This window comes from Rhamphochromis sp. 'chilingali' (genome assembly GCF_963969265.1).
Source record: "Rhamphochromis sp. 'chilingali' genome assembly, chromosome: 4".
In the NCBI taxonomy this organism is placed as follows: Eukaryota; Metazoa; Chordata; class Actinopteri; order Cichliformes; family Cichlidae; genus Rhamphochromis; species Rhamphochromis sp. 'chilingali'.
In genome coordinates this window covers 16106079-16132936 of record NC_137948.1, presented here as the reverse complement: position 1 = coordinate 16132936, position 26858 = coordinate 16106079, and the positions used below count along the sequence as shown (strand labels likewise).

Genomic DNA, 26858 nt, shown 5'->3' with positions numbered 1-26858 from the left:
TGCTTTTCCGTCTGTCATGATCAGATAAGTCATACTAAAACATCCGTAAGACATTAAAAAAAGATGTTTTCCTCTGTAGTACAACCCAACCTTTGTCTAGAATATAAAAGCCATTGTTTTTAGAACTTTATAAACTAAGTAAGCATTGTCAAACTTAATGAGATTTCCTGGAACTAAACAGTACAATACAGGGATGACAGCCTTTTATTCCTTTTATTATCCATGTATTATTGCCAAAAAAAATATCTTCAAAAGCCAGACAAGTCCTTGAACAGCATTGTTTGGGCATATAAAGACAAAGAACCCTTATCAGAAAGCCAGGATGAAAATAGGGTGGAAAAAGGCTTGGTATGTCTCATGCTCCCGAACGTAATAAACAAAAAACATGGTATAAAAGGCAGAAGAGGGAGTATAATGGCATGGGCATACATGGCTTTTAGTGGTACTGGGTCACAGACAGCAGAATCGGGTCTAATGAATTCAGAAGTGCAGAGGGCTCATCATTCATCTCTCATCTCACACTCTGAAAGCAGCTCAGGAGTTTCTGAAGATAAATACGTGGAATATTCTGCACTGTTTGATCCACATTTCACTCACAGACACAGACATAAGTAAAGGCATCATAAACTACTACGAAGGCCAAAACTATTTTTTAATGCCAGCATCTTACAGACAGAGAAACATAAATTCTTGTAAGCAAAGAACAAACAAAGTTCCACTCATTCAAATGTACTCCTAATATTCCTTCATGTTTGTGGAAAATAAAACTTCTTTAACTTTATCGTCACATCTTTGCTCTGCATATTTGATGCAGTTTTTATCAGGTGACGTAATCATGCATGGTGGTTTGATGAGCGTCATTGTCAAAGCCTGTAATACTTTCTGGTTTCACTTGAGTGATCTTAGGCAACACTGTGACTTCTGCCAATGCCACTTCTTCAGACTTCTAACTTGGAATTCATGGCATGTCAGTGCCACAAATGGATTGCCTTGGCTAGTGTGTCAAGACACCAACATCAAAGGACACATTGTGTGTATAGAGAGATGAAGGTGGCATCTGTTCTCAGTGTCATATAACACCCCAGAATGCAAACTCTAAGCAATTAGATTAGACTCTTGTATTAGACTCAACTCCCAACTGTCTCCCAATTCCAGCAGTATCTTCCCGTGCCAACAGCAGCACCCATCTGATATCCTCGTGTTGGTGCTGTTCCCACATCATCATAATAAATGTTGTTCCAGGTTCAACATTGCAAGTGACCAATCGCTTGTTGTGACGTAATACTTTTGCAAGCCAAGCCATTCATTCATTTATGAAATTCCAATGTTGCAAGGACAATATGTACAATGCTTATTGTTTATTAAAGAGCAGTATCCTGAAATGCAAAGAATTCAAATTGCTGAATCGGCGGACAGAGGCGGTTTCCCGCAAGTTAAGTAGATTTTATTTACAGCATTTTTTTCTGAAGTCGCAAAAGTATCACGTCACAACAATGTGACCAACACGAGGATATCAGATCGTGCCACTCCCAACGGGCTCATCTTCTCTAGCAGCTGGTGCAAAGAGGTCCATTTGATGCCAGACAGGTATTTCTCCGTTCCCCTTGACTCTAAGCAGATGGGTTTCTTTCAGACCTTAATTGATGAGTAAATAGATGTAACTTGAGCGGGGAAGAAGAAGCTGAAAGTCTTTAGCTTTTTGTAGTAGCATTTAAGTAAGATGAGGCGTTTTAATGGTTAGCTGTTTGCTAAAAGCTGGAGTGCTGGTTAGCTGTAGCGCCACCTTTTTTCATGCTATTCGTGAACTTCACACATTTATATGCACTGCATTTCAAAAGGAGACTCACACAAACTGTATCCACAACATCGCAGGTGTTTCTTGGGAAAAAAAACCCAAAAGTCCAGTCTTTGTAATTCAGTTATGAGGAAGGAGTAGTAAATTTATGAGTGGGACAGAAAATGACAGACAAAACTGATTACCACTACACCAGGTGGCTACTTTGCTTTCTCTCAGTCACTCTTTCTCTCTGTGTGACTGACAGCATCCAGGCTCTGCTCTGCACCTCATTAAAAATCACCACATCATACCTGCAGTATCCCAGTATCTAAATATAAACACAGGAGGGAGCCCCCTGCCTCCCCCCCATTCTATCTGACAGAGACAGCCCGCTAATGAGCTTCATCACTATGAGAAAGCACTGACAGGGGATGGAGGGATGTGGGATAGATGGAGAAAAGGATCGGTGGAGTAAGGGAAGGATGCTGGCGAAGTTTCAACAGACCAGTTAGTGTTCTTCTTCTGTCTCTTTATCAAAAGGACAGCACAGTTGTGGAAGGCCCAGAAAGGAAAAGTGAAAAACACAGGCAGCACAGTTTGTCAAAGCTATCAGCGAAATGAGAGAGGAGAAAATGCAAAGGACGAGAGAGGGAAGGAGAGTTTCCAAGGTTACAATAACGAGACTCAGTCTGGGCACTGAAAGCTGGTGGAAATCAAGGGGTTAGGACTTCAGTGCAATGGAAGTGCACTGGCCTCGCCTGCACTGTTGTCTCACGCTCATTTTTCTCTTTGTGTGCACGCGTGAGTCACAAAAGAGGCGAAGTTGTATTCGAAAGCAGCAGTTCTTGTATTTGATTTCTTGTAAAGAGGGAAATGAAAGAAAGGGCATTGTTTAAACTGAGGCAAGGTGGAGGTGAAAAGAAAAGAATAGCAGGTAGGTTGAAAAGTCAAGTTCCTCTGTAAACACCAGCAGTGCTCAGATCTGACCCGTCCACAGCTAAAGAAGTATCGTAAGTGTTTGTAGAGTAAACACATCAGAAGTAGTGCAGGAGAGGAGAGCGGTGGGTGGAAGGGCCTGCTTTAGGGACCTTACTGAAAGAACTATTGATCAGTCTAGAAGAATCTTCTCCATCCACATACGACTGAGCGCCACTCAGTGCAGAGGGCACAGGGAGCAGTTCTCTTTATACCTTGAAGCATGATTAGTTTCTCTCAATGAGTTTAATCCTCTTTTGTTATTGAAGAGCATGAATTAAATGTGCTGTTGGATCATCAACAGATTTGAACAGAGAGATATAAACTTTTTTACAGTATGGGAAGTTGAAAGTTTTCAAAAATACATTCGCAAAAGCTGAATTTCCCCTGGATGCTCCAATTGTTATTCTGCAGTCCACCAAAAGCCAATACTCTGCTTGAAAGAAAGTCTTGGCTGTGTATATAGCAGAGGAATAAAGCTATAGAGTCTAGGACTGTCTGGGTTTTTCACTCCCCAAAAAACAAAAAAAGAAAACACCAAAGAATTTAAAAGCACTGGAAAAAGATAGCAGAATGACAAAAGACAGCCATAAACCTGTGCAGTCTGCACAGCAGGGGTCATGACCTCCTGCGGTCAGCGGAGACAGGGCTGCACTCCACACTCAGATGTCTGTTTCGGTTTTGTATCTTGCAACCTTTCCTTCACCTCACACCATTACCCCCATCGCACATCCATCCTCCTGCTGTGTAAACGACAGATTAGAGTGCTGGCGGGGAAGGAATTTACTATAAACATACATCAAACAAATGACCCTCCCCTCTCTCTAAAAGAAAAAAAACCATTTACACCACCTCACCCCATCATGATCCAGCTTGACAAACAGGCTTGATTGGATTCCTTAGTGACGGTCAGAGAGTGATACTGACAAACCATTGCAAGGTGGAACCGTGAGAGGAACTGCACATGCTTTTGTTTTCCTGCATACACCTATCTTCCCCAACAACAGGTGTAGCTGGAACGGGGGGGGGGGGGGGGGGGGGGGGGGAATCTCTCACTACTGACTGGTCCATTTGCTGTTTCATTTTTCAGCTGGTTCGTGTTGTCAGATCACCTTTGCTGTTGGAACAGACCAGAAGCAGGGCAGTTATCACTTATACTGCTCGCTCTCCTTCCCATCATTCTGTTTCATCTATCACACAAACACGCACGCACACATGCACAAGTTCTCTGTCCTCTTTTCTTTGCCCGTTCTTTCTATTATCTTTTTTCTCTTTTCTCTCTATCATATAAGAAACATTCCCTCCACTAATCAGCAACAGCTGGGCTCCAGTCAGCCCAGCTAACCCGTAAACACGAGCAGAAAAATGAGTCTCTCTCTTAGCATCTTAGCACCTGTCCCTCCCTGTCTCTTCATTCCAGTTTCAATTTCTCTGTTAGAATATGTTTGTAATCATCCAATAAAGGTTAATGCGAGTCAAAAACGAACAAAGCCTGCATTTCTACAGCTACCCCAGCATGAGATATCAGTGAAGAACAAGAAAGGGGAAGATATGTGATGAAAATAATCATTTCTGAGTGATTTAGTGTCTGTGCAGTTTTTCAAAGTGAAAAACTGCATTTAGACTTCTTAAGTTAACAAATCAGATCAACCCAAATGATTTAAGTTACACACATTGAGGAATAAGTGAAACTTAACTTGCGAACTTTTACTGAAATAACAGTGATCAGGCTGTAAATTGAAGCTGATAGAAAAATAAACCACCGTCACTAAAGCAGGAAACTGCAATTCAAATACCCTTTTGAAAGTGTGCTTTACACGTATCTGTGCTTTCCATGACTCAAGTAAAGCAGGCTCCCTTCTATGATTTGGCTATTGCACTGTCACACCCCAGTACAGTAAGTATTGATGCTTTTCCACGGCTTATGTCATTCGGTTTCAATATATAAATCATGACAGGGATAATAAACCTGGTGGGAAAAGGTGTCATACTGACACAGACTCCTCCTTGCATTTCTTTATTGTCTGTTGCCACAGCGGTGCAGGTACAATATAATACAATACGACTCACTGAGTCATGGGAATGCATGCTGCTTTCTAACAGCATATGGTGGCTTTGTTGTCGTACTTTTAAAAAGTCTAACTCCACTGTTGTGTGAGATGAAGTGTTTGAAGCTTCTTTTTTTAAATTTCCCTTCAACAGCTAAGACAGGTACTAAAGAGCGTATCTGTAGCCAGGTGTAAAATATAAAGATTATTACAGCACAATAAAGTATTTTATAATCATCCTGTTTATCCCACTTGAATCTAAAAGTAAAGCCCATCTGTTTTGCTGGGGAAAAAAAACAATGCTGCTCATCAAACTGGGATGATGCGCCATCGTGGCATTTCTGTGCTGCTCAGCGCAGGGAGTCCAGGTGGTGTACGTCCCCCCCGCTGTGTGCACAATGTATAGCTCTTCAGCACTGAAAGCGAGAATCAGACTGGTCCCCGAAGCAGAAATAAGACAAGGCAAACAAACCATCAGTCTTGCTGGTGTGCTTTACTGTCACAGACCTGTTCTCCCCAAAACAAACAAAACCACTTAAAAGACCAGGCTCAATCTTTCAGACTAAGCTCCCCCGGCCCCACAGAGCTGGATCCTGTCAAGTGTTTAAAAAAAAAAAAAAGATAATGATCCTTTCAGCAACTGTTAAAAGTAGTTATAGCACTGTTAATTGTTCAGGTTGGGAGTATAAAGCTGAAAAAAGAGAGAGCTTGCTCTGTCATCAAGTTAAACTGATGTAGACAACTTTTGGCCCAACCAATAAAATGAGATCTGATGATCAAATGTGCTGTGAAGCAGTAATGGCAACGCTGGCAATGCTAACCATTAGCTAAAGCTCTTCCATTAGGCTGATTAGTGTAATTTATAAGCAAGCGTGCGTTTGGGGGCACATTGGATAATTTACATGTGGTTATTATGAGAATATTATGAGCAGGTGGGCTACATTAAATAAGCTCTGAAGGAATTCTGTGAACATATAACGAGCATATCGAACAACAGTGGTGTTGAAGTTTAATGGCCAAGGCTCACCAATGGGGAAGCAGAAATTTCAAAGCACGTCTGTATTCAGATTTTTGAAAAGTAGCCCCGATTTCACTTGATATGCTATCACTTCTTTGGATTGCATGCTTGGATGAGGCCCATTTGCTACATATAGAATGTAAATTGACCTAGAATGTCAACTGAAACCTTTGTATGAGGTGTTGCCAGTCTGGTAGCTATACCTGCCCTCCATCAGCTTATCAGACACTTCCACACATTCTGAGAGACTTGATCTGAATCTGCCTCTGATTCAGATCAAGCACTTTATGTGCTGAGATTTTGTGATAATTCTCAGCGTGTGGTGGATGATAGCAGCCACTTTAAGTTTAAGTCATTATCGAAAAACGTCTTGTGTCACAGCTTTGCATAATTCTTCAAGGTGATAGACCTGACATGTAATCACTGACTTAACTATTTTTCTAAAAGCCTGACGTTATTCTGGTGTATTCTGAGCTGAGTCTCTGTGACTTCTAATTTCCGCTCATTCATTAAAGCCGATCTCAAACAAAGTAGAGTAATAAAAAGCATTGCGATAGCCTTTATCTCTGATATAAATTTCCTTTTTTAACCCACTTCATTACAAGCCAGTGACTCTATTTAAATGCGAGCAAATTTGTCAATAACCGGCACATGTCAAGGCTTTCTGTTCCTTTCTCTAATTACAGACGAAGGGGTCTTGTGAGGATCACAAGGATGTTACTTTAGTTTGGCTGCAGTGTCTCTACCTCCCTCATTCGCTCACCCTCTGAGTGCACACCGCTGGAGGCATCGCAGCAGGGGGGATCCTCTTTTCCAGGCCAAATGCACTCGCTACAGTAAACATCCTCTCTCCTGCTTCACTCCGGGATAGGCGGACCCGTACAAATCATTGTGTCAAGGCAATGGCCCAAGGAAAGGAAATGTGTGTGAAAGATTTGTTTTCCTTTTTTTTTTATTACAGGCAACCATGAGAGTAATTACAGAAAAACACTTTCAAAGCACATTCTGACATTAACAGTTAATATTCATATGAGGATTTAATCATCATGCTGTGCACACTGTAGCATCCTTCTATTTTCTTCCCGCTTACCCAACCTGGGGTCTATTCCACTCGTCTTACATCCTAGACAGGTAACCAGTCCAACACAACCCACAACACAACCGTATATGGAAAAGAAATAGAAAAAACTTATAAAAGACTTGCATCAGATGTGGCCTACTTCATATAGTGAATCATATAAGGCTTATATGATTTACTCATGAATTTTTCAAGGGATCTTATATCTGTTTTCACTCTTGTATGCTTTTCATACAAGTTTCACACAAGACAGATACAAACTTCAAAAGATTTTTATATATCTTTCCCATGTGGGAAGGCTAACACACAGAGCACACAACCATGTGTTTTCTCATCTACACCTACAATCTACAACAATTAACCTAACAAGTCTTTAGACTGTGTGGAAGCCGTAGTATCAGAGGGAGCACGTAAACTCCATAAAGAGTCAGTTCAATAGAGATCAATATATTAAGTGTTTACTGTATGAATTTCTTTATGCAAGGCCTGTTATCTAGATCCAAATGATCTTTATGATGTTGCGCATACTATCTTCACATATCAGACTTTTGACTGTTTTAAAAGACTCAGGCTACATTAGTTTCCCAAAGCAGGAGTTGATCTCCCGTTCGTGCAGACGCTCTTCAGTAATAATATCATAACCAGCTACCCTTTATATTTCTTGGACTGAAACACCATCAAGTTTTTCTTCTACTTGAATCACGACCTTTTCTCAAAGCTTCAGCATGCTCACACCCAAGTTAGCTAGTAGAACATTGCTTATAAAGCAGATTTAATTCAAGGTGGAAGTGCAATGAGCAGCATTAGATGTGAGCAACCACAGAGACTGCAGGCAGAAATTAGCATAAAGCTAAAATATGAAACACAATCGTTAAGCAATGTGATTAAAACACCACAAAAATAATGCACATGATTAAAACAATGATAAAATATATAGATATAAAAGATATAAAACAATTCATTAAAACAAGAGCAGCATTAAACCAATTAGAAATGAATAATACATGTGACTTAAATTACTGCTAATAATAATAATAATAATAATAATAATAATAATAATAAAGGATTAAATAAAATAATTAGGAATAGTAATAGCAATGTGTGCCTGTGTGATCACATATGTGTGTGCGTCTGTATGTGTCTGTGTATTACATACCTAATCACTCATAGTTTCCCTGTGCTACTGATATTTCAGAGCAGTTTTTTGTTTTTGTTTTTTTTTTCTAAGTAATCCTGCTGATTGGCTACCATCCAACCACTCCTGAGAGAAGTCTAAGCCTCTACAGCTCCCAGTTACAACTGCAATGAGTAACAGGAGCAAGAAGCCTCTTGTGTGTAAGTGTTTGATCACTTGTTGTTTTGAAAAACCTTAAATTGAAGAGGTAAAGCTTCCGTTATGAAGCAGCCCCTCTGCACTGAACACTTTGTGTTTGTGAGTCAAGACCGCGTGTCTTCTCTCACAACTCTGGGAATGCAGACAAACCACCTGAAGTGTAGGAACAGGTAAGCCAAGCAGAGATAACACAGCCTACGTGTAATCAGTAACCACATGGTTACCGAACTGCAACTACTTCAACAAACAATATCATAAAATGTCGAAACCATGAGGTCTTGAGGTTGTTTTATTATTACTGCCTGGGACAGAAAGGTTTACCACTGACCTCTGACCATATTCAAGCTCACACCTTTAAATTTTTATCCAAATATTTACCCTCCTTTCTTAATTGTGCTCATGATTTTTTTTCATGTCTTTAGCTTATATTAATAAATGGACTGGACTGTAGTCAACATAATTTACAAAGAGTTTGTTGTGTAATATCTTCATGACTCTGTGTTCTTTATTATAATCAATCGAGACATTTTTTGGCAACTTCTAAAAAGTTTTAAGAAGTATTTTTAAACTTTTTGACAGGCGATCGCTTTTTGGGAGGCAACTTTGGTATGACATGCAGCTTGTGGCACTAAATGTGAAGAAAGTAAGAGATGAATGTGAATAAAAAGTTTAGCCTATAAATATGATCTCTTTCTTCATGGCCGAGGTGACCTACCAGGGGAGCCTGTGGCACAAACTTCACGAGAGTGAGTAATCATGGCCCCTGCTGATCCTCTTCTAGCTTTCAGTGTGTTATATCTCTGTACCTTGTCTCCCTCAGCTGAGTGCAGCACGATCAATCGGCACTGATTCGGCCCACAAACACTGTCAGTGCAATAGGAGAAAACTATGTGGCTTCTAGTTAAGTGTATTAATATGATTTAAAACGCCCTAAGGTCCTGTAATTGTGGTTTCATTGTGCTTGAGTTTGAGCACTCTCGCTGCCAGTGAGCAGTTAATCAAATAGCAGCAACAACACTGGCACAGTTAGCAGCAGACTTTTGGGTTTCGGGGCCACTTGCAATTAGTTTAACCAATCAAGATGAATAACATGCCCACCGGGTGGAGAGTATTTGTTTCTAGTTGACACCGGAGTACCTGTTTGAGAACAACTCTCTTTATAGAAAACAGAAAAATCACGCCAGGTCTCCTCAATGGGGGAAGCCTAAGCTTGTTCAGTTCAGGTGAATCGTCTCCATCCTTACCTTGAACTCCACAGACAGCTGCGGCGTGTACTCCAGTGTCCAAAGCGCTCGAACCAGCGACGCCAGCTGCTCTGTCACCTCTCCCCTGGCGGTCTGCGACTCCGCTCCTCTCACCTCCCCGTTAACCCTCTGGAGGCAAATATCCGACTTATACTGCTCCAACCCGAGGTATTCGGCGAGCAGGTCCGTGTTGCTGAGGCACTGAACCACAGCGTTCATGAAACAGGTGTTGCCGTGGTTCTTCAGTCCCAGCACTCCCGGGGTCTTGTCGCCGTAGCACCACGACAGCCTGTCTTTCACCGAGCCGTGAATGGACGAAACCGTGGAGCTCTTCTTTACGGTTCCTTCCCTGGAGATCTGCGAACAGTTATCTTTAAAACCACCCGACGCGCTTTGCCCGAAACCGCCGTCGTCGTCTTCTGCGTCCTGCTGTTCCGCGTCGCCAAAGTGCGCTAAAGTGCCCAAAGTTTTAAGGATCCTTCCCATGAAATTCCCAAAAGATCGAAGCGATTTCCGTCTAGTAAACCTACCAGATTTGTATTTCTTCTCCTTTGGCTTCGTCGTTTTGGGTTTCATGGGTTGTCTTCTTACCTTGCTTTCCTTACGGGTATCCATGGCTCTATCACTTAAACGGACCGAGAGAAAATGAAACAGACTATCAACGCGCACCTGTCTGCCAGGCTGTCTACCCCTCCTCCTCCCCCGTCTCACTTCTCTCCACAAACCTCACTGCCGCGAAGCCAATAAGGCACATTATTGCTGATATTATCCCATCGACATCTCGGTGCGCGCGTTTTGTCGGGTGACGATCTATCTCTGCAGGAGCTACAGAGACGAGCGGCTCTCCTTCTTCCACATCGCAGGTTCATTTATACTTCCTCGTCGATGGCTCTCAGCGCTGGATCGTGCGCCTGGCGGTCTTTGACTCTCTCTCTCACCACCCCTGTTCTTCCCTCTTCTCCTGTCTGTAGGGCCTGATTGAATTGCCAAGGATCCTGTTTAACTGCCCGCCTCACAGGCAAGAATTTAATTAACCTGAATTAGACTGTAGGCTATCAACACAAATATGTATGTGGTTAAGTCATTCGCAACGGGTGGATGACAGGCAATTCAACTAGGCATATCTACTTTATTTCACTCTGAACAAGGAAGTTGTCGTCTTTAATAGGTGACAGGTACAGCAGTGTGAATCTGCCCCCTGTAGGACCAGTTCTAACATCACCTGCCAAAACATCTGCTGAGGGTGTCAGAGAAAGCAGCACCATCCACAATACCAAACTAAATTATAGACTACTTATAAACTGCTCAGAGAACAACTAAAAAATAAGTTTCCAGTATAATGGTAAATGGACTAGTTCTTATTGAGCATTTTCCAGTCTGCTTGAGCATTCAAAGTGCTTTAAACAACCCATTCATCCAAGCACTTCTCACACACATACATTCAGAAATTGCTATTTCTGCTGAAGAGCCTGTCCACATAGGTAGACCTGGTACACCTGTGCTATTTGCTCTGACAGACACCTGTTTGTGAAAGCCAATAGCATGTCTAATCAACCAATTATGATACCAACCCAGTGGATTTAGGAATGCAGACATGGTCAAAATGACCAGTGATGGTTCAAACTGAGCATCAGAATGGGAAAGAAGGGTGATTTAAATGTAGCATGGTTATTGTTGCCAGACAGGCTGGTAAAACTATTTCAGGAACGTGTGATCTATTGGGACCTTCCTGCACAGCGATCCAGAGAATATTAGAATAGAATGGGCTGGTGTAGCAGAAGACCACACCCTGTGCCACTCCTATTAGCCAAGAAACAGGCAGAAAACCAATGCTACAGTTCACACAGGTTCACCAAATTTGGACAATAGAAGGCAGCTGGGTGATATGTCATGTTCATCCCATCCACCCATTTTCTCCTGCTTATCACATGGACTATTTCATAAAAACTAAGTTTACCTGAATCTGGTTTCTTGAACATGACAATGATTTTACAGGGTTTCAATCTAATAGAGCAGCTTTGGGAGTGGAACAGAAGACTCACAACTGATTTGCAGCTAACAAATCTACAGCAATTGTGTGATCCTATCATGTCAATATGGACCAAAACCTCTGAGGAATGTTTCCAACAAGTTAAGCATGAGTTAAGTTATGGCGGTTCTGAAGGCAAAGGGGATCCAAAAGGGGCGATACTACTATTGTATTAGTAGTGGCCAGTGAGGGTATAAAAACCAAGGTTATCAAAGTATAGATACTGACATCTACCCTACATATTGCCATGCATACATGGTCAACATTTTCTTCATCCTGCTAATCAAATACCTAAGACATCGTCACTTGCAGACAGGTGTAGCCAAGTCTGGCAACTTTCTGCATGCACATTAATGCTGCTGCTCATACATCATGAAAGCTCGACAAAGTTAGTAAAATGTATGTTAAAATTGTTTTTGCCAGATACATTACATGCAGTTCTGCTTTTCAATGGGAATCCAGCATCTTGTTTGCAATATTCAGATTCTCATCTGAAGCTTAATTTCACAGCTCACCAGTACTAAAGATTGAATTTGGTGGACCAGATGTTCTGATTTATTAAAAGAAAAAGTCAGGTCTCCAACCAATATTCCCGTAATTTTCCCGATGCTCTTGAGCATTGTTAGAAAAATGAACACATGTTACATGTTACAAATTCCGAGGCAAACCGTGTCATTCTGTGTCTGTGTTATGAAGATGACCCGTGTTTTACAGCAATCCTCTGTTCATTATCATTGTGCTAAACGACAGTGCAAGGAATTATGCCCAAGCTTAATGAGCAGGGATTTTATTTTATTTTTTTATTATTTTTGCTGACCTGCCACAGACTGGTAACCTGTCCTGGTTTACACCACCTCTTGTCTCATGACAGTTGGGATAAGCCCCAATCCTCCTGAATTCGATAAGAGGTAGAAATTGGACAGATGGATGGATGGTTTATATAACAATGTTTTTGTTTTTTTTGCAGGAAGTAGTAGTGAATTAGAATTGTACATTGCACCACTCTTTTACCATAACCTCTCAGAGAATAAATCTTATTACATTAGGGGACAGCAGTCCCTAATCTTTTCACTTTTATATACAGAATGTATTCAGACTACTTCAACCTTGCATTTTATATTGTAAATGTAATTTTTAAATTAATCTACAAGAAATAAAAAATAGCACCAGAAATTTTGCTATATAAGCAACAATAACTATTTTCACTATGAAAGTACTGTTTTCCCCATTTCATGGCACACCGTTACACCTTCAAGTCAATCAACTTTTTTCTGGCAAGCTCCATCAGATTGGGTGGTGAACACCTTTGATGTGTCATCTTTACATCTTAGATTTAAACAGTGGTTTATGGTTTAGCTGCAGTTGATCCACTTTAGCATTTTCTTTTCTCAATGCTTCAGTTCACTATGGTGCTGAAAAGTTCTGTCACCCATTCTCAGGTCAAAGCTGGTTTTCTTTAAGACCAGACCAGTCTCCCTGAGGGACACCCCAGTACCATGATGCTGCCATCCCCATGCTTCACTCTAGTGATGGTAATAACCAGCCGACTGGCTTCTGGATAATACCTCTACCATGAAGGCCAGTCACCTACCAGAAGGTCATTCTTGGTCACATTCTTGACCAAGGCACTTTTTGTTCAATAACTCAGTTTGGTAAACTCTAGCACTCAGATGTTTTGTGTATTTTACTTTTTGTATTTCACAGACATTGAAGCCATATTTAGAAACTGATTCATCCTCTTGCCCTATTCGCAATGACATTGTGAACTTTCTATGTGTGTTTACACCAGGACATGTAGCTTTAAATGATTAACAACTGATGTGTGGCTATTACATTCTACACATCTCGAGGCTCAAAAATCAAACAGGATGACTGTCACTGCAAAGGCTCTGAATACTTTTCAAAATGAAGATTTTGATTTTTAATAGAATTTCAAAAGAGCAAAAAAAGAGAAAGGATTTATTAATGCTTTAATTCACGTTTTCTTTTTCTTTTCTTTTTTTAATTGATTGACAAATATTACCCATTTAAAAATCAACAAAACCATGCAAAAAAAAAAAACCCCCACTACATTTACTATGCATCAGTGAGCAAAAACATCTTATACAGCAATTGTTGCTTCATGAGGTTACATGTATTTATTTTGGTAAGAATGTAAGTCCATATTGCTAAAACAATATAATAGTAACATTTTGTACATTTTTGGAAAACTCAAAAAAAAATGTCTGGATGGCTAAAAGTTTGTGTTTCTTCCCGTGTCCAAATCTCCAGTTAAGAGGAAGGAACATGAGGGAACTTCCAGCAAAGAATGGCTCCATCTGCACTTGTACTGACTAAGTTGCGGCTGTTGGAGCAGATTTTCATGCTGGTAATACTGCCACCATGACCTACCCCTACGTGGGTTACTCCACCTAACATGTAGTCCCACACTTTCACCAGCTTATCATCTCCACCTGGTATGAAAAGGTGAACAACATAAGAAACCAGAAGCTCTAGGGAAATATCACTAATTATTGTGCAATACTGTTCCTTATATAAAACACATGAAAACTATATTTGCATAAAATATTCAATTAGGTTTTGATCTAAACGGGAGCATAACGGGCAAGGCAGCAGGGACAAATATAAAATTGCTATCTATATATGAGTAGCATGGAAGAAGAAGAAGTGCAAATGAGTAATGTGCCATACCTGTCACAAAGTATTTGCCATCCTGTGAGATATGCATGCCATTGATGGCACCAGACTGCGAAGCCTCAAGTTGTCTGAGGGCAGATTTACCCTCAAACACGTCCCAGTAGGCAACCTGAGGGACAAAATGTACACAATGCACAGAAAGTCTAAGTGGAGATGAAGGTTACACATTTATACTCTGAAGTTTTTTTGTTTGTTACTAAGGATTGATAGGCTTGCTATGCAGACTGCTACTAATGAGATCAAGTGAAAACATCTCTGTGCTTTTGTGCTATTTTTATTCAACATTATATACAGTATACACTTTACCACTTCCTATTTTGGTAGTAGTACGCAATAGGTGACCTCAGACTCTCACCTTCACTGCTTTCTCGTTTTAACTCTATATGAAAATGAGCTGGTTTGATTCTATCATATATCTAAATGAGTTTTGAACATCTCTAGGGCTTAACAGCCGTCAGAGTATCAAGTCTCACAAAAGGCGATTGTTAGTTGAAGTTATTTATAGCCCAGGTGGCAGAAGCATCACAAAACCACAGAGCGAGAACAATCCTTTCTTGTTATTTATATGACCGACCTGATTACTTCTTGGGTGGAGTAAATGAAAGCCCAGATGGACTTGATCATTAAAATTAGGCTTCAGTCATGAATGAGTTCCTAGTAGAAGATTTAACAGTTCACCCTATGTGATTTTAAAAGTCAAGAAGCTGTTTAGAAAGCAGTAAAGCACTCAAAACACTGATGCTAAACACACTGCATTTCAAAGTCAATAAGGAGTTGAGAGAAGGAGATGGAGTTACCACAATTAGCTATTTGTAAAGGTCATGTTAAACAAGGCTGTTCACACAGAGCCCGATGCTTATGAGAACAGAATTTCATTTTTTGCCCATTATGCCTAATAGGAAGGCAAATAATACAGGATATGTAATCTTTCACACATATTGAATATTGTGCTTACATGGAATGAAAACTAATATGGAGAAATAAATAGAAACCAAATCTTCCTAATGTAACCAAATCAGAATGTAAGGCTTAAATCTGAACAAAACAATACTCACTTCTCAGCTAAGGCCTGCATTAATCGATAACATATTTAGTGAGATGTCTTTTCAAACAAATCAGCGCCTTAAATTAATCATTGCGCTATGATTAATAAAAAGAAGTTAATGGTGAAATTAAATAGTTTACTATTCGCATAGCCACGATAAAAGTTACTGTAACAATGTTCCCCTCTCTTCTTCTCTCTTAGATCATTGTCCATCCCTTCCTCACCGCCACAGTCATGACCCCTTCCACCTTTCTCATCTCATTTCAGCAGCTTATTAGAGGCTTCCACCTGTGTGAGTTGTCTTGGCCCATCTGCGATCCCTCAGCCTCGGTCTGGGAAACTGGCTCACAGCCATGACATGGGCAGCCAGGAAATTAATTACGTGCAGTAAGTGAGAGCAGGTCTGAAAAACATACTCTTAGGACTGCTCCACTTATAAGGACAAATCTCAGGCTATAAGCAGTGTATAGTTGCCTGGGCTACACAGAAGGTTAGAAGCTTTAGCTTATAGAAAATATGCACAGTTACCTAAGGTTATTATGAGCTAGTAATTAATTACTATCAAGGCTAATTAATGTCTCCTTTTTAGCAGAAATAATGTAGTCCAACTGGTTTCAGCTATAATCCCGTATCCTTACCTTGAAAAGACGAAGTAAGCATCATATACTTACTACACCAAAAAACAAACACATCATTATCATTGCCAGCAACATCCTGATCACAAAGCATCTCATTAATACAACTGCTCCCTGACCCTACACAGTCATCCCCCCACCCCTCCTGGCCACTCTCTTTCTCTTCACATTTTTTCTCACATGCTGGTTTGCATCCTGTGAATTTACTCATAGAGTCATGCTGGGAGGTGAAGAAGGCTTGGAGTACAGAGAGAGAGGAGAGAGAGAGAGCATTGCTGTTTGTTGAACCAGACAGAGTGCCTGTGTCCTGGGATGAGCAGATGGTGGATCTGGCTGGCACTTGGGTGGCATAGGCACATCCGCAGGAAGGCACGAACACCACAGCGCTCCCCTCTATCTCTCCTCTTTCTCGCTCTCTTTGAATGCCTCCTTCCCACTTTCTCTCCGCTCGCTCAGCACACCCACCGCGCTGTGTTAATCAGCACAACTTGTCCTCACCTCTCAGCATGCGGGGACGGCAGCAATATGGGTCCAGTGTGTAGCCGGGTTCAAGGGGTGTGGATAAATTGCACAATCAAGGAAAAAAGTGTTTCATTCTGCAGCAGTAAAGGTCCAAGCTTATGTAAATAAGAAGTGCTTGGTTAATCAAGATTATAAAAAGAAAAAATTGTGGAGTCAAAGGGTGTGTTTTTGCACCAGTGATTAGCAGCTGGCACAATGGCTTAATTACTGTATACTGAGCTAAGAAACAAATTAGAAGCGTTCAAGCTAATCTGCAGAAATGCACACGAGTATGATTGTACAAGCTTTCATTGTGCTACTCTTTGCTGATCTTAGTAAAGCTGCAGATTTTTCTGTCATTCTCATTAAGTGGAGATTTCAATAACCATAACAACATAATGAGGACTCTACACTGTGACTGTTTAGTGACAGTCTATTTGCATCCTGTTTTTTTTTTTTTTATCATTATAATGATTACCTTTTTCTCCTTTAAGCTAGACAGCTGAGTATTAAGTCTGAGGGAAAATATATGGAGTACATGGACTACAGTAAACAACAAAAAGTAGTTATTATAGACTCACTGTGAATTGCAACAGTTTATAGCTATGTTATCAACAGATTATGAAAAAACAATTGTGTTACAGTGTGATATTCACAGTGTGATCTCTGGGCACTGGATATTTGGAATTGGCTCGGAATTATTTTATTCATTTTCAGAAAAGAAGCCAAACTGTAGAGCAATACTTATTTGTACCAGTGCATGGTGTAGTGAGTCAGAGCAGCCATAAGTTTTCTCTGAGCCCAACTGGGGAAGACACAATGCCAACAGACAGACAATGACTTTTATCATCACCAGCACCAATTGGAACCCACACTCTGAAATGCTAAAACAGGAGCAAACAAGACTAAACTCCAGAGGAGCTTCCACCAGCTCTTGAAGCAAAGAAAATGAACTGGCACCATCTCTTCTAAACTGTAAAGATCAAAGCTGTCCATGCTAACACATCACATGTTCTACCTGTCAAACATCACTCACATTTTCTCCCAGAAAACTTCGTCGTCAACACGATCATGCCAAAGCTTGAAACCTGGAGCCCCCATAGCCAGATACCAAGACTAAGTGAAGTGAGATCTACTGATGATGCTAATGTAGCACCATGGACGATACCTACCGTGACAGTTACAGAGACTAACCGGCTGATCTACACCAAGAACGGTGTGGATCATACATACATCATACATGGTACGCCATATCCAAGTGGCCGGCATAATATACAGAAACATCTGTGGTGAGTATGGACCGGAAGTCTCAAGGGCATAGTGGGAGACACCCCGTACGATGGTCGAGAATGACCGAGCTAAGATCCCATGGGACTTCCAGATACAGTAGGACAAAATGTTGGTGGTTAACCAACCCCATATAGTAGTGGTGGACAAGCAGAGGAAGTCAGTCGTAGTGATAGACGTAGCAATACCGAATGACAGCAACATCAGCAAGAAGGATCACAAGAAACTGGAGAAGTACAAAGGGCGCAGAGAAGAGCTGAAGAAGATGTGGAGGGTGAAGGTAACAGTGGCCCCGTGGTAATCGAAGCGCTAGATGCAGCCAAAGCAAGTGTCTCCAGCAGCTCCCAGGAACAACATCCGAGATCTCTGTCCAGAAGAGCGCAGTCCTAGGAACAGCTAAGAGACTGCACAGGACCCACAAGCTCGAGGGGAATTTTTTAAATCAAAGGTTTACTTATTTAAATAAATAATCATTAAATGACATATGCTTGGTATAAACTGAATGTATAACAATGAAGTAAATTTCATTTCATGAGACTTTTTTAAATTGTCATTTTCAATTGAACAGATTCCATTAAATGTATTTTTGTATTGTACTTCTCTATACTGTAAATTCTACATGCAATCAAATTAATTATGGTCAGCATTTTTGGCATGAACATTTTTGTATCCATCTTTTTGTGTGAAAACAAACTCATAAACCACACTTTCTTGGTTCTTACTACAGGGGCAGCTACACTAAAACATTTTTGTCAGAATTAAGCAAATTCTGACTAAAGAAGTTTTAGCAAAATGATCATTAACAAATTCTGACTATACATACCTCTGAGGCCACCATAAAAAACTGGCTTAAAGATAAATCAAGTGAAAAATTTGTGTTTAAATTACTGCCTGCTAGAATGCCAATAAAAAATACAGAAATGCACTTAGCAACAAGAAAAAAAAAGATTCTTAATCCCAAAACACACCTTTCTGTCAGTGCCACTGGTGATGATCTGAAATTCCTCTGGATGGTAGCACACAGTCCGGAACAGTGTGTTGGCAATCATCATTTGACGAACTACGAATCGCCTATAAAAGATTATACAAGAGACAAAAGACAAGAAATGACGGGAAGGAAGATGAGTTTGACAGGTGTTGCAATAGACTGGGCAAAAAATAACTCATATGAGGTGCATGTGTCTTCACACCATGACCAGACTGTCGTGTCTGTTCAAATTTTAAACAAAAAAAGCATAAATCTCAAAACAATCTGTATATACAAATGTTCTGAAGTGCACATATTTTCTCTTGTGCAGACAGGGTGTCAGTCTAAATTAATTGAGACTTTTCTACTAATCCATTTAAATAACCTGTTAGTAGTCATACTACAAAGAGAATCCATGATAATTGTATGGGTACTGCCTAGAAGCCTTTAATCCACAGACTCGTTCATGAAGAGGACAGACAATGAAAAAAATGACCATAGTCAGTTTTCAACAGCTTATTGTACTCCCAGAAGAAGCTCACAGATTAAAGGATTTTAAGCTCGCTTATAAAGAACTGGATTTCTTTTTTATCTCATTGTATGAGCCACACATCCACTTCACCATTTCTCTCTTATGACAAGTCAGACATGAAGACAGTGCTCTTCTTTCCTCTCACTTTGTCTCTGTTGGCTATACGTATTATTACCAGATATGTACATTACTTTTCACAGAACAATGTGATTAGCTCATTCAGTAATGTGCCTAACTACTTTATTTTCACTTCACTTGCTCTCATCATTTTTCTTTGATGAAACTGAAAAATAATTATTACAATTTTGACTTAGTGAAGTGGCTCTGCAGTAATTTTTTGGCATTTTGTTGTACTACTAAACACAACATTTCATAGATAAATAATATGTCATACACTAATATTACAATATTAAACACTTTAAAGATGTTACATGGACACAATGTGTGGGTTATGGTTTGCAGATAGGCTACTCACACTATGTCCCAGATGATGCAGGTACCGTCAGAGCTTGCAGAGACACACTCTGTGTCGTCACTCTTGATTTTGAGACAAGTGACAGCAGCTTTGTGCTTTTTCATGGCCTCCAGCAACCGATAGCTACGTGGCTTCAGCTCCCAAACACACACCTATGATAGTTAAACCCAAAATCATTCATTAGGGAAACTATATTTAACTTTATTTATAAACATACAAATATGCTATGGATGCAACAATTTTCAATTTTCATTAAAGACATCTTCAACAGTATGTCTTCTGTTCTTTTGAAATCATGTCAGTCTTCAATGATATTGCATGCTGTAGAGATAAACCCCAAATTTAAATGCTGAATGTGTATTTGAAGGGTGCACAGCACAGTCTAGTATGGTGTGTCTGTATAACGAATAACGGGGCGATCGTGGCTCAAGAGTTAGGAGTTCACCTTGTAATCGGAAGGTTGCCGGTTCGAGCCCCGGCTTGGACAGTCTCGGTCGTTGTGTCCTTGGGCAAGACACTTCACCCGTTGCCTACTGGTGGTGGTCAGAGGTGGTCAGAGGGCCCGGTGGCGCCAGTGTCCGGCAGCCTCGCCTCTGTCAGTGCGCCCCAGGGTGGCTGTGGCTACAATGTAGCTTGCCATCACCAGTGTGTGAATGGGTGGATGACTGGATATGTAAAGCGCTTTGGGGTCCTTAGGGACTAGTAAAGCGCTATATAAATACAGGCCATTTACCATAAAGCATGCATAAAATCCTCCAATATTTGCACTAAGCACTGGAATAACTCACAGCTGCTTGTCTTGGAGAAAAATTAGCAATTCTAATTATATGACTAGACATGAGATGCAAACATTCTTATCTTTAAATCAGTTTTGTCATGTTCAGTAGGCATTCCCAAATCAATAACAAAAAAATGTTTTGGGAAAGTCTGAAAATAGTTATGGCAGGATATGGACTACAACTAAAGCTCAATTATCAGTCAGGATAGCCATTTCATGTCCATTTCATAATTCTTGTTGATGATATACTGTGAGAAATTGTGCCAAAGTCTCAAGCTGCCCAAGATTTTTTTTTTTAATTTTGCTAGGAAAACGGAAAATCTGTGATGTGATTTATTGAAACATGCAAACATAAATGGACAAAACAGAGTTTGTACAATTCTGACAAGCTTGAAAGTCTGTATTTGGGACCTTATTCTTCAACACCGCCTGAACTCTTGTAGGCAAGCTTTCTTGTAAGTTCTTTGTAATCTTCAGGAATAGTTCTCCAGGCTTCTTGAATGACATTCCAAGCTCTTCTTTGGATGTCGGCTGCCTTTTGCTCCATTCCGTTCATGTGAACTCACATTGTTGTTGAGGTCCTGGCTCTGAGGATGCCTATCCATGACTGACAATGTTTCATAATGTGTTTGACTATCCAGGTAGTATCACTGTAGTATCTTTGGAATCATTGCCATGTTGATAAATGAAGCCCTTGCTGACACTTTTCAGTCAGTAATGCATGGTCTATCAAAATCTGATCATACTTTTTTGCATTTATAATTACCTCAGTTTTACAAGTACATATTACTGTTGATATTAATGAGGATTTGAAACAAAAAAATTATCTAATTTTGATTTTAAACTCGATAAGACCTGTGTAATTTGGCATACCTCATTGTTTGTTTGTTTTTTAGCTTTTGCCATCCTTGAGAATGGATTCTTGACCATTACCCTTCCATTGTGGGCGATCGTGGCTCAAGAGTTGGGCGTTCGCCTTGTAATCGGAAGGTTGCCGGTTCGAGCCCCTTGGACAGTCTCGATCGTTGTGTACTTGGGCAAGACACTTCACCCGTTGCCTACTGGTGGTGCCAGTGTCCGGCAGCCTCGCCTCTGTCAGTGCGCCCCAGGGTGGCTGTGGCTATCACCAGTGTGTGAATGGGTGGATGACTGGATGTGTAAAGCACTTTGGGGTCCTTAGGGACTAGTAAAGCGCTATACAAATACAGGCCATTTTCCTTTTTTTTTTTTTACCATTGAGACTAGTTCTGATGAGGCTTATGGAAAAAGCAGATGAATCAGCTAAGGGGTGTAAATGTAAACTGTATCTCTCGGATCCTGTCTCAGTTCTTTGATAGATTTTTCCTATTTCTTAAGGACATGACTACATCTACTATAGATAGTTTTCATGCCTACAACTTCTGTCTACTTGTTCAGTTTCCTCAAATTTTTAAGGACACAATGAACAGATATGTTTATAGCTAATAGCTCTTTTAGAATCACCTTGTTGGTGCAAAAATACAGTTTTATGCCTGACAAACTGTGTTATCTTTGGAATTTGTGTTGATTCAACCAAAGAAAAAGGATCATTTTGAGTGTTTTTGTGACAAGTTGCTAGTAATAAAGTGCTAAAGGTAGAATATAAAACTGGATTTTTGCTAAGTTCTGTGTTGTATGTAAACACAACACTGGTTTATTCTGTGATTTAAGTGCCGTTTTATGCTTTATGAGTCAATGTAAAAACTAAAAACATTCTTCTGAAAATAGACTGAACAGTTCTCAACAGACTAGACTGAAAATTAAGAAAAAAGAAGAAATTTTTTTTTAAAGATCTTCAGAAAGTCTCTGGAAATATTGCTGAACTATTTTAAAACTTATAAGAACATCTGGCTCCTTAGAAGCATAAAGCCAAGAAATGAGAAGCGGCTCAAGACTTTAATATTAAAATATAAATTAAATAATAATATATATCTAATAGTGAACAAATTATAGGTTCATTGATATTATTTCCACTGACCTGTCCTTCTCCCCCTCCACTGACAATCCTTTTGCAATCCCTTGTGCCAGCAATGGCCGTTGCACCCATTGTGTGTGCATTGTGAATGGTGAGCATGAGTTTTCCACTTTCTGGTCCAAACAGACGAATCTTACCATCATTCCATGCTAGAAGACAATGACAGCTAGAGATTAATCTGATTCTGCACAAGAAACAGAACTTTTCAGTAAGTGAAAAGAAACTTTACTTTTATATTTCAGATTTCTGCGCTACTGTAATTGAGATGGCTCGTTATCACCTATTCAAAACATATTTCAAAACAGAAAATTAATTGTTACAGAAATCGCTCTCTGAGTCCTACCACTGATGATGCTTTGTCCATTAAACATGAAGTCCACTGAATTGCAGGTCACATTGGGTATAGTGATGCGCAACAGCTCTTTAGGCTTGCCTGTGTACCACACTCTGATATCTTCATCTGAGCAGGTTGCAAATAGTTCAGATGTTCCACTAGTGGAAAAATGTGAGGAAAAATAGAGAATTATAGTTGTGTGGTATGGGTTGTTAATATAATTATGTAAATAATTAATTAAAAGTAATATTTTACTCAGGTCTTAGACACATACATAAAACCAATAACATTTCCTCAGAATATGTAGACATGTGGCATGTATATGTCACCCTCTAGTGAGTACAACAGGTAAATAAAGTAATGAATCAGAAACAATTTCAGCACAGTTTAAGCATTGTGGTTTTGCTTTGCTGCATTTGACACATAACATAATGTTTATTTTCTTGCATTTCTGGGTACAAGAGAAAATGTGTGTTTCTGAGGGGCATGGTGAAGGAGAAAAAGGAACAGACTGACTGTTTTCTGATCAATTCTCTTTATCAGGGCATTTATGTTTTATTGCAGAACACTATTTAAATTCTCTTTTCTGACACTTACAACAAGATGGCTACGTCCTTGACAGCATCATTATGGCTGGTGGATATGAGTTCCACTTTGAAATTCTCATAACTGAAGCGATACATCTGAGCAGCCTCTGTGCCAACAAAAAACTCATTTCCATCTCCTAATGTAGCAATGGAGGTTACTGCCTTTTCCAGATCGACTTTCCTGATGTGAGGTAAAGGAAAAAAGTACAAAAATGCAAAAACAAACTAAAGCACTTGAATGCTGAAAATATAGAAAATTCAAAGGTAACAATTATGCACACTAGGGATATTTTATAGTGAAATAATTCAGTCATAGAACTCACTTAAGAGTTTTGAAGTTAGTCCCAGAAGACAAAGTGACAGTGCCAGATCCACAGCCTACAAGTAGGTCCCCAGACTTCAGTATTTTTATGACATTGACACCCTGCAAAGAAAAGGATGAAACTATGATTTTCATTACATTTTTCTAAAACAATTATGCATATTTGAATATATCACTTTTTAAAATTCCTAGATCGTTGACAGCCTCTCAAAACTTAAGAAATTTTTAACTATGTGACATGAACCATGGCTTTTCCTTCCACAGGGATTCCTATTAAGCACAGGGCATGAGTACGGAGTGGCTGAATGACTGAATTCAAAGCACCCAATAAGGAATGCAATGAATGACCTCTACAGTGATGACTTACCATGCTGTATTTTGATTTAGCTGGACCGCAGTGATTCAGAAGCTTTGTCTTCAGGTTAACTTTCATTATGTCTCCACTCATGGTGCCGCAGAAAATGAACTGATCATCCTCTGAAATCTGTACAGCAATATTGATAGTGCAACCACATTATTTCACTATATCTGGTGTGCTATAAGTTTGGAAGATTTAAAAAGTTGAGTTTCACTATTAGTATTCTTATGCACCTTCTGCAGCCATACTATTAGTGTTTTATTGATTTGTTAAGTTTCTGCCTGCAGATGGTTTGCATATGGCTTCATACCTCTAAGCATTTCACAGTCCTCTTGAGCTTGCCTGTCTGACACTCTGTGGGCCTGATCTTTCTGTTGGGGAGGTCCAGTTCCCAAACTCGCAATGTTCCACTGCCCAAAGAAGACCAGTGATATTAAATCACTTTTATGCAATAACAAGGAGCGTGAAAACCCACATTGTGAAGCTAGGTATGCAGAAAAAAAGCAATAGGTAGATGCCTTGTCATTTTATAAGCAGGTTCAATAAAATCTAATTCACAGATAACCTAACAATTACAAATTAAAAATCTAATGTGACATTCAGCTTGGCTTAAAAAAACACAGAAAAGAAAAAATAGTAGACACCATTCACTCACCTCCCTGCTGACACAAAGATGTTGTCATTTGTGTTTGAGTATTGCAAAATCAGGGAGTGACCAGCACTCTGCGCTGAAGCTGGGCTCCCACATATAGCTTGCTTAGTCTCAATATTCCACACAACTATACTGTAAACAAACACAAAAGATCATTAGTACAGTACATTTGATAGGCCATCTAGAAATTGATGTACCCCTTTTTGTGCAGATAAAGATAATTAAAGGCCATACCATGTGTATTCATGGACATTGCATGTCAACACACATTTCAGTAAATGTACTAGTGTAGACATTTGGCTAACTCTCACCTCAAGACACATGAAATCTATTAAACCAGGAACAACAAACCAGTATATATAATAAAACAGACTTCACAGCTTGACCTCATACTGGACTGTCTTTAAATCATGATTCTTATATCATATTTAATAAAAAATAATATGTGCCACTGTGTCTGCTAAGTCTTAACGGATCTACAATGTATGAGCTTCAGTCACTGAAAGCTAACTATCCAAATGGAGTCTACTTCACAAGTTCAATACGTCCCCTCTGGCAACAAATGCAGGGTGTTTGTCATTTGTTGCTTCCTGCTTCATAAAACACAAATAAGGGGAAGAGCTGAACCATGTGCAATCTTATAACAAGCATCTTTAAATCTAAAGACTGGCCCAGCTTAGGTTATTCTGGTTTATTAGGGAGTCATAATAGCAAAGGACTTTTGCTTTCCTTTCCAGTACCTTACTAGCCTGGATGTATTCTGACTGTACAACTTCCTGTGTTCTACAAGAACCTTGTGCCTGGCTTGTTAAACAGTAAAACAAATGTGGCATGATCATTGCTCAATGAAATATAGTGTGCTATGTTGGCAATTAGACAATTACTGTGCAAGGCAATGTGTATTTCCATTTTGCAATCTTATTATCTGAACTTGCACCCAGCTGCATCATTCAGCCATAATGTTTACCTGCCATCATCTTGACCCCCAAGGGACACCAGGTACTTGTCATTAGGAGAAAAGGCCAGTGCCTCTACCTTTGCCTTGTGGAGCACCAGCTCTGTATAGATTGTTCGGGTCGCATAGTCCCAGATTATTATTGTAGCCTAGGACAACATATTAAGTAGAATATTGTAATTTATTCATCAAAATTATTTAACCCAATATCTGATGGCAGATTTGCCAGGTAGTTACAAAAACATTCAAACATTCCTGACTAAGATTACCTTAAAGCCCATAAAGTTGACCTGTCCAGAGGCAATATACAGTCCACTTTTTGACACTGAAATACAGGTTACATTGTTTGTATGGCCATGTAAGAACTCCTGTTTGCCATCTTTAATTCTCTTGAGAATGATTGTGCATCCAAGAGGGTAGATCATGTGCTCGTTGTCTGGATGGACTCTTAGGCCAGAAGAAACATGTCCTGGTGAAATAAAGCAAAGTACATTGAACAGACAATCTGTTTGTGATTATGAAGGTGGATGGTTGTTTTAATAATAATGGATAATAATAACGGGAATGTGCACTCTATCTTCATAGCTACACATGTAAGTTCAAAATGTAATCTTAACAACAAAGGTACAGTCTAAATCACACAAGGGGACGAGAACTCAGCCCGCTAGACAGCTCTGGAACAAGGAGAACATCAATTTTGGACTTAAAGTTTTACAGCTTTTCCTACTGTTAAAGACCGCGCAATGTTTTTAATATTAAAAAACTACCACTGTGTACAGTACTTAGCGTGTTACTCCAGACTTTTCAGCTGTCGTATCATTAAGCTAATTTAAGTTTGCAGGGGGGAAACTTACCGTTAAAGCCAATAACAGCCTCCAGTTCGAGCCGAGGTATACTTTCTGTTTCAACATCCATTATCAAACTAACTGTATTTTATTCACCCGAAAAATAAACTGTATTTTAACCTGTAAATTCAAATTTTGTTTAAATAGCGCTAATTATTTTTTCTCAGGCAGGTGAAGTAGTTCACACCAAACAAACGGTCGCCCAGCAACATCAATAAAGCGCCACCGGCTGAATGACGTTTCTCTGCTGCATTCACGTGGTATCGGAAATTTTACAATTGAAACAGCCGTACACAAAAACAATTAAACATAATTGGCAAATTACACTGGAAAATCGGTATTGCATTTGTAGGGTTCACTGTATTTGCACTATGGATAAAGATGACAAATTAA

General features: G+C 39.7%; 2 protein-coding genes across 2 annotated transcripts in view; both read right to left on the bottom strand.

Moving 5' to 3' along the window:
- Positions 1 to 10572, bottom strand: part of usp43a (ubiquitin specific peptidase 43a) — a 125485-nt gene extending 114913 nt beyond the window's left edge. Inside the window, exon 1 of the mRNA XM_080879599.1 lies at positions 9474 to 10572. Coding sequence (XP_080735725.1) covers positions 9474 to 10088 — 615 coding nt within the window. The 5' untranslated portion in view covers positions 10089 to 10572. The remainder of the gene's footprint in view (positions 1 to 9473) is intronic.
- A 2895-nt stretch (positions 10573 to 13467) lies between these two features.
- Positions 13468 to 26680, bottom strand: cfap52 (cilia and flagella associated protein 52). The gene is made up of 14 exons (XM_080880484.1): positions 26475 to 26680; positions 25890 to 26089; positions 25633 to 25769; positions 24669 to 24797; positions 24324 to 24423; positions 24023 to 24139; positions 23657 to 23757; positions 23344 to 23514; positions 22756 to 22904; positions 22416 to 22561; positions 19642 to 19793; positions 18636 to 18738; positions 14194 to 14308; positions 13468 to 13955 (listed from the first exon to the last, which is right to left on the bottom strand). Exons 1-14 carry the CDS (start codon positions 26533 to 26535, stop codon positions 13774 to 13776), a joined length of 1863 nt encoding a protein of 620 aa, XP_080736610.1. The 5' UTR covers positions 26536 to 26680; the 3' UTR covers positions 13468 to 13773.
- Positions 26681 to 26858: the final 178 nt, after the last annotated feature.

Bases quoted from the DNA above. Each gene is read 5' to 3' on its own strand.
- cfap52 (XM_080880484.1), bottom strand. From the start codon at position 26,535: ATGGATGTTGAAACAGAAAGTATACCTCGGCTCGAACTGGAGGCTGTT. The intron at 25,770-25,889 runs GTAATCTTAGTC...ATGTTGTCCTAG, and splicing joins TCAACTTTATGGGCTTTAAG to GCTACAATAATAATCTGGGA. The intron at 18,739-19,641 runs GTGAGTAGCCTA...AATCTTTTATAG, and splicing joins TGCATCATCTGGGACATAGT to GCGATTCGTAGTTCGTCAAA.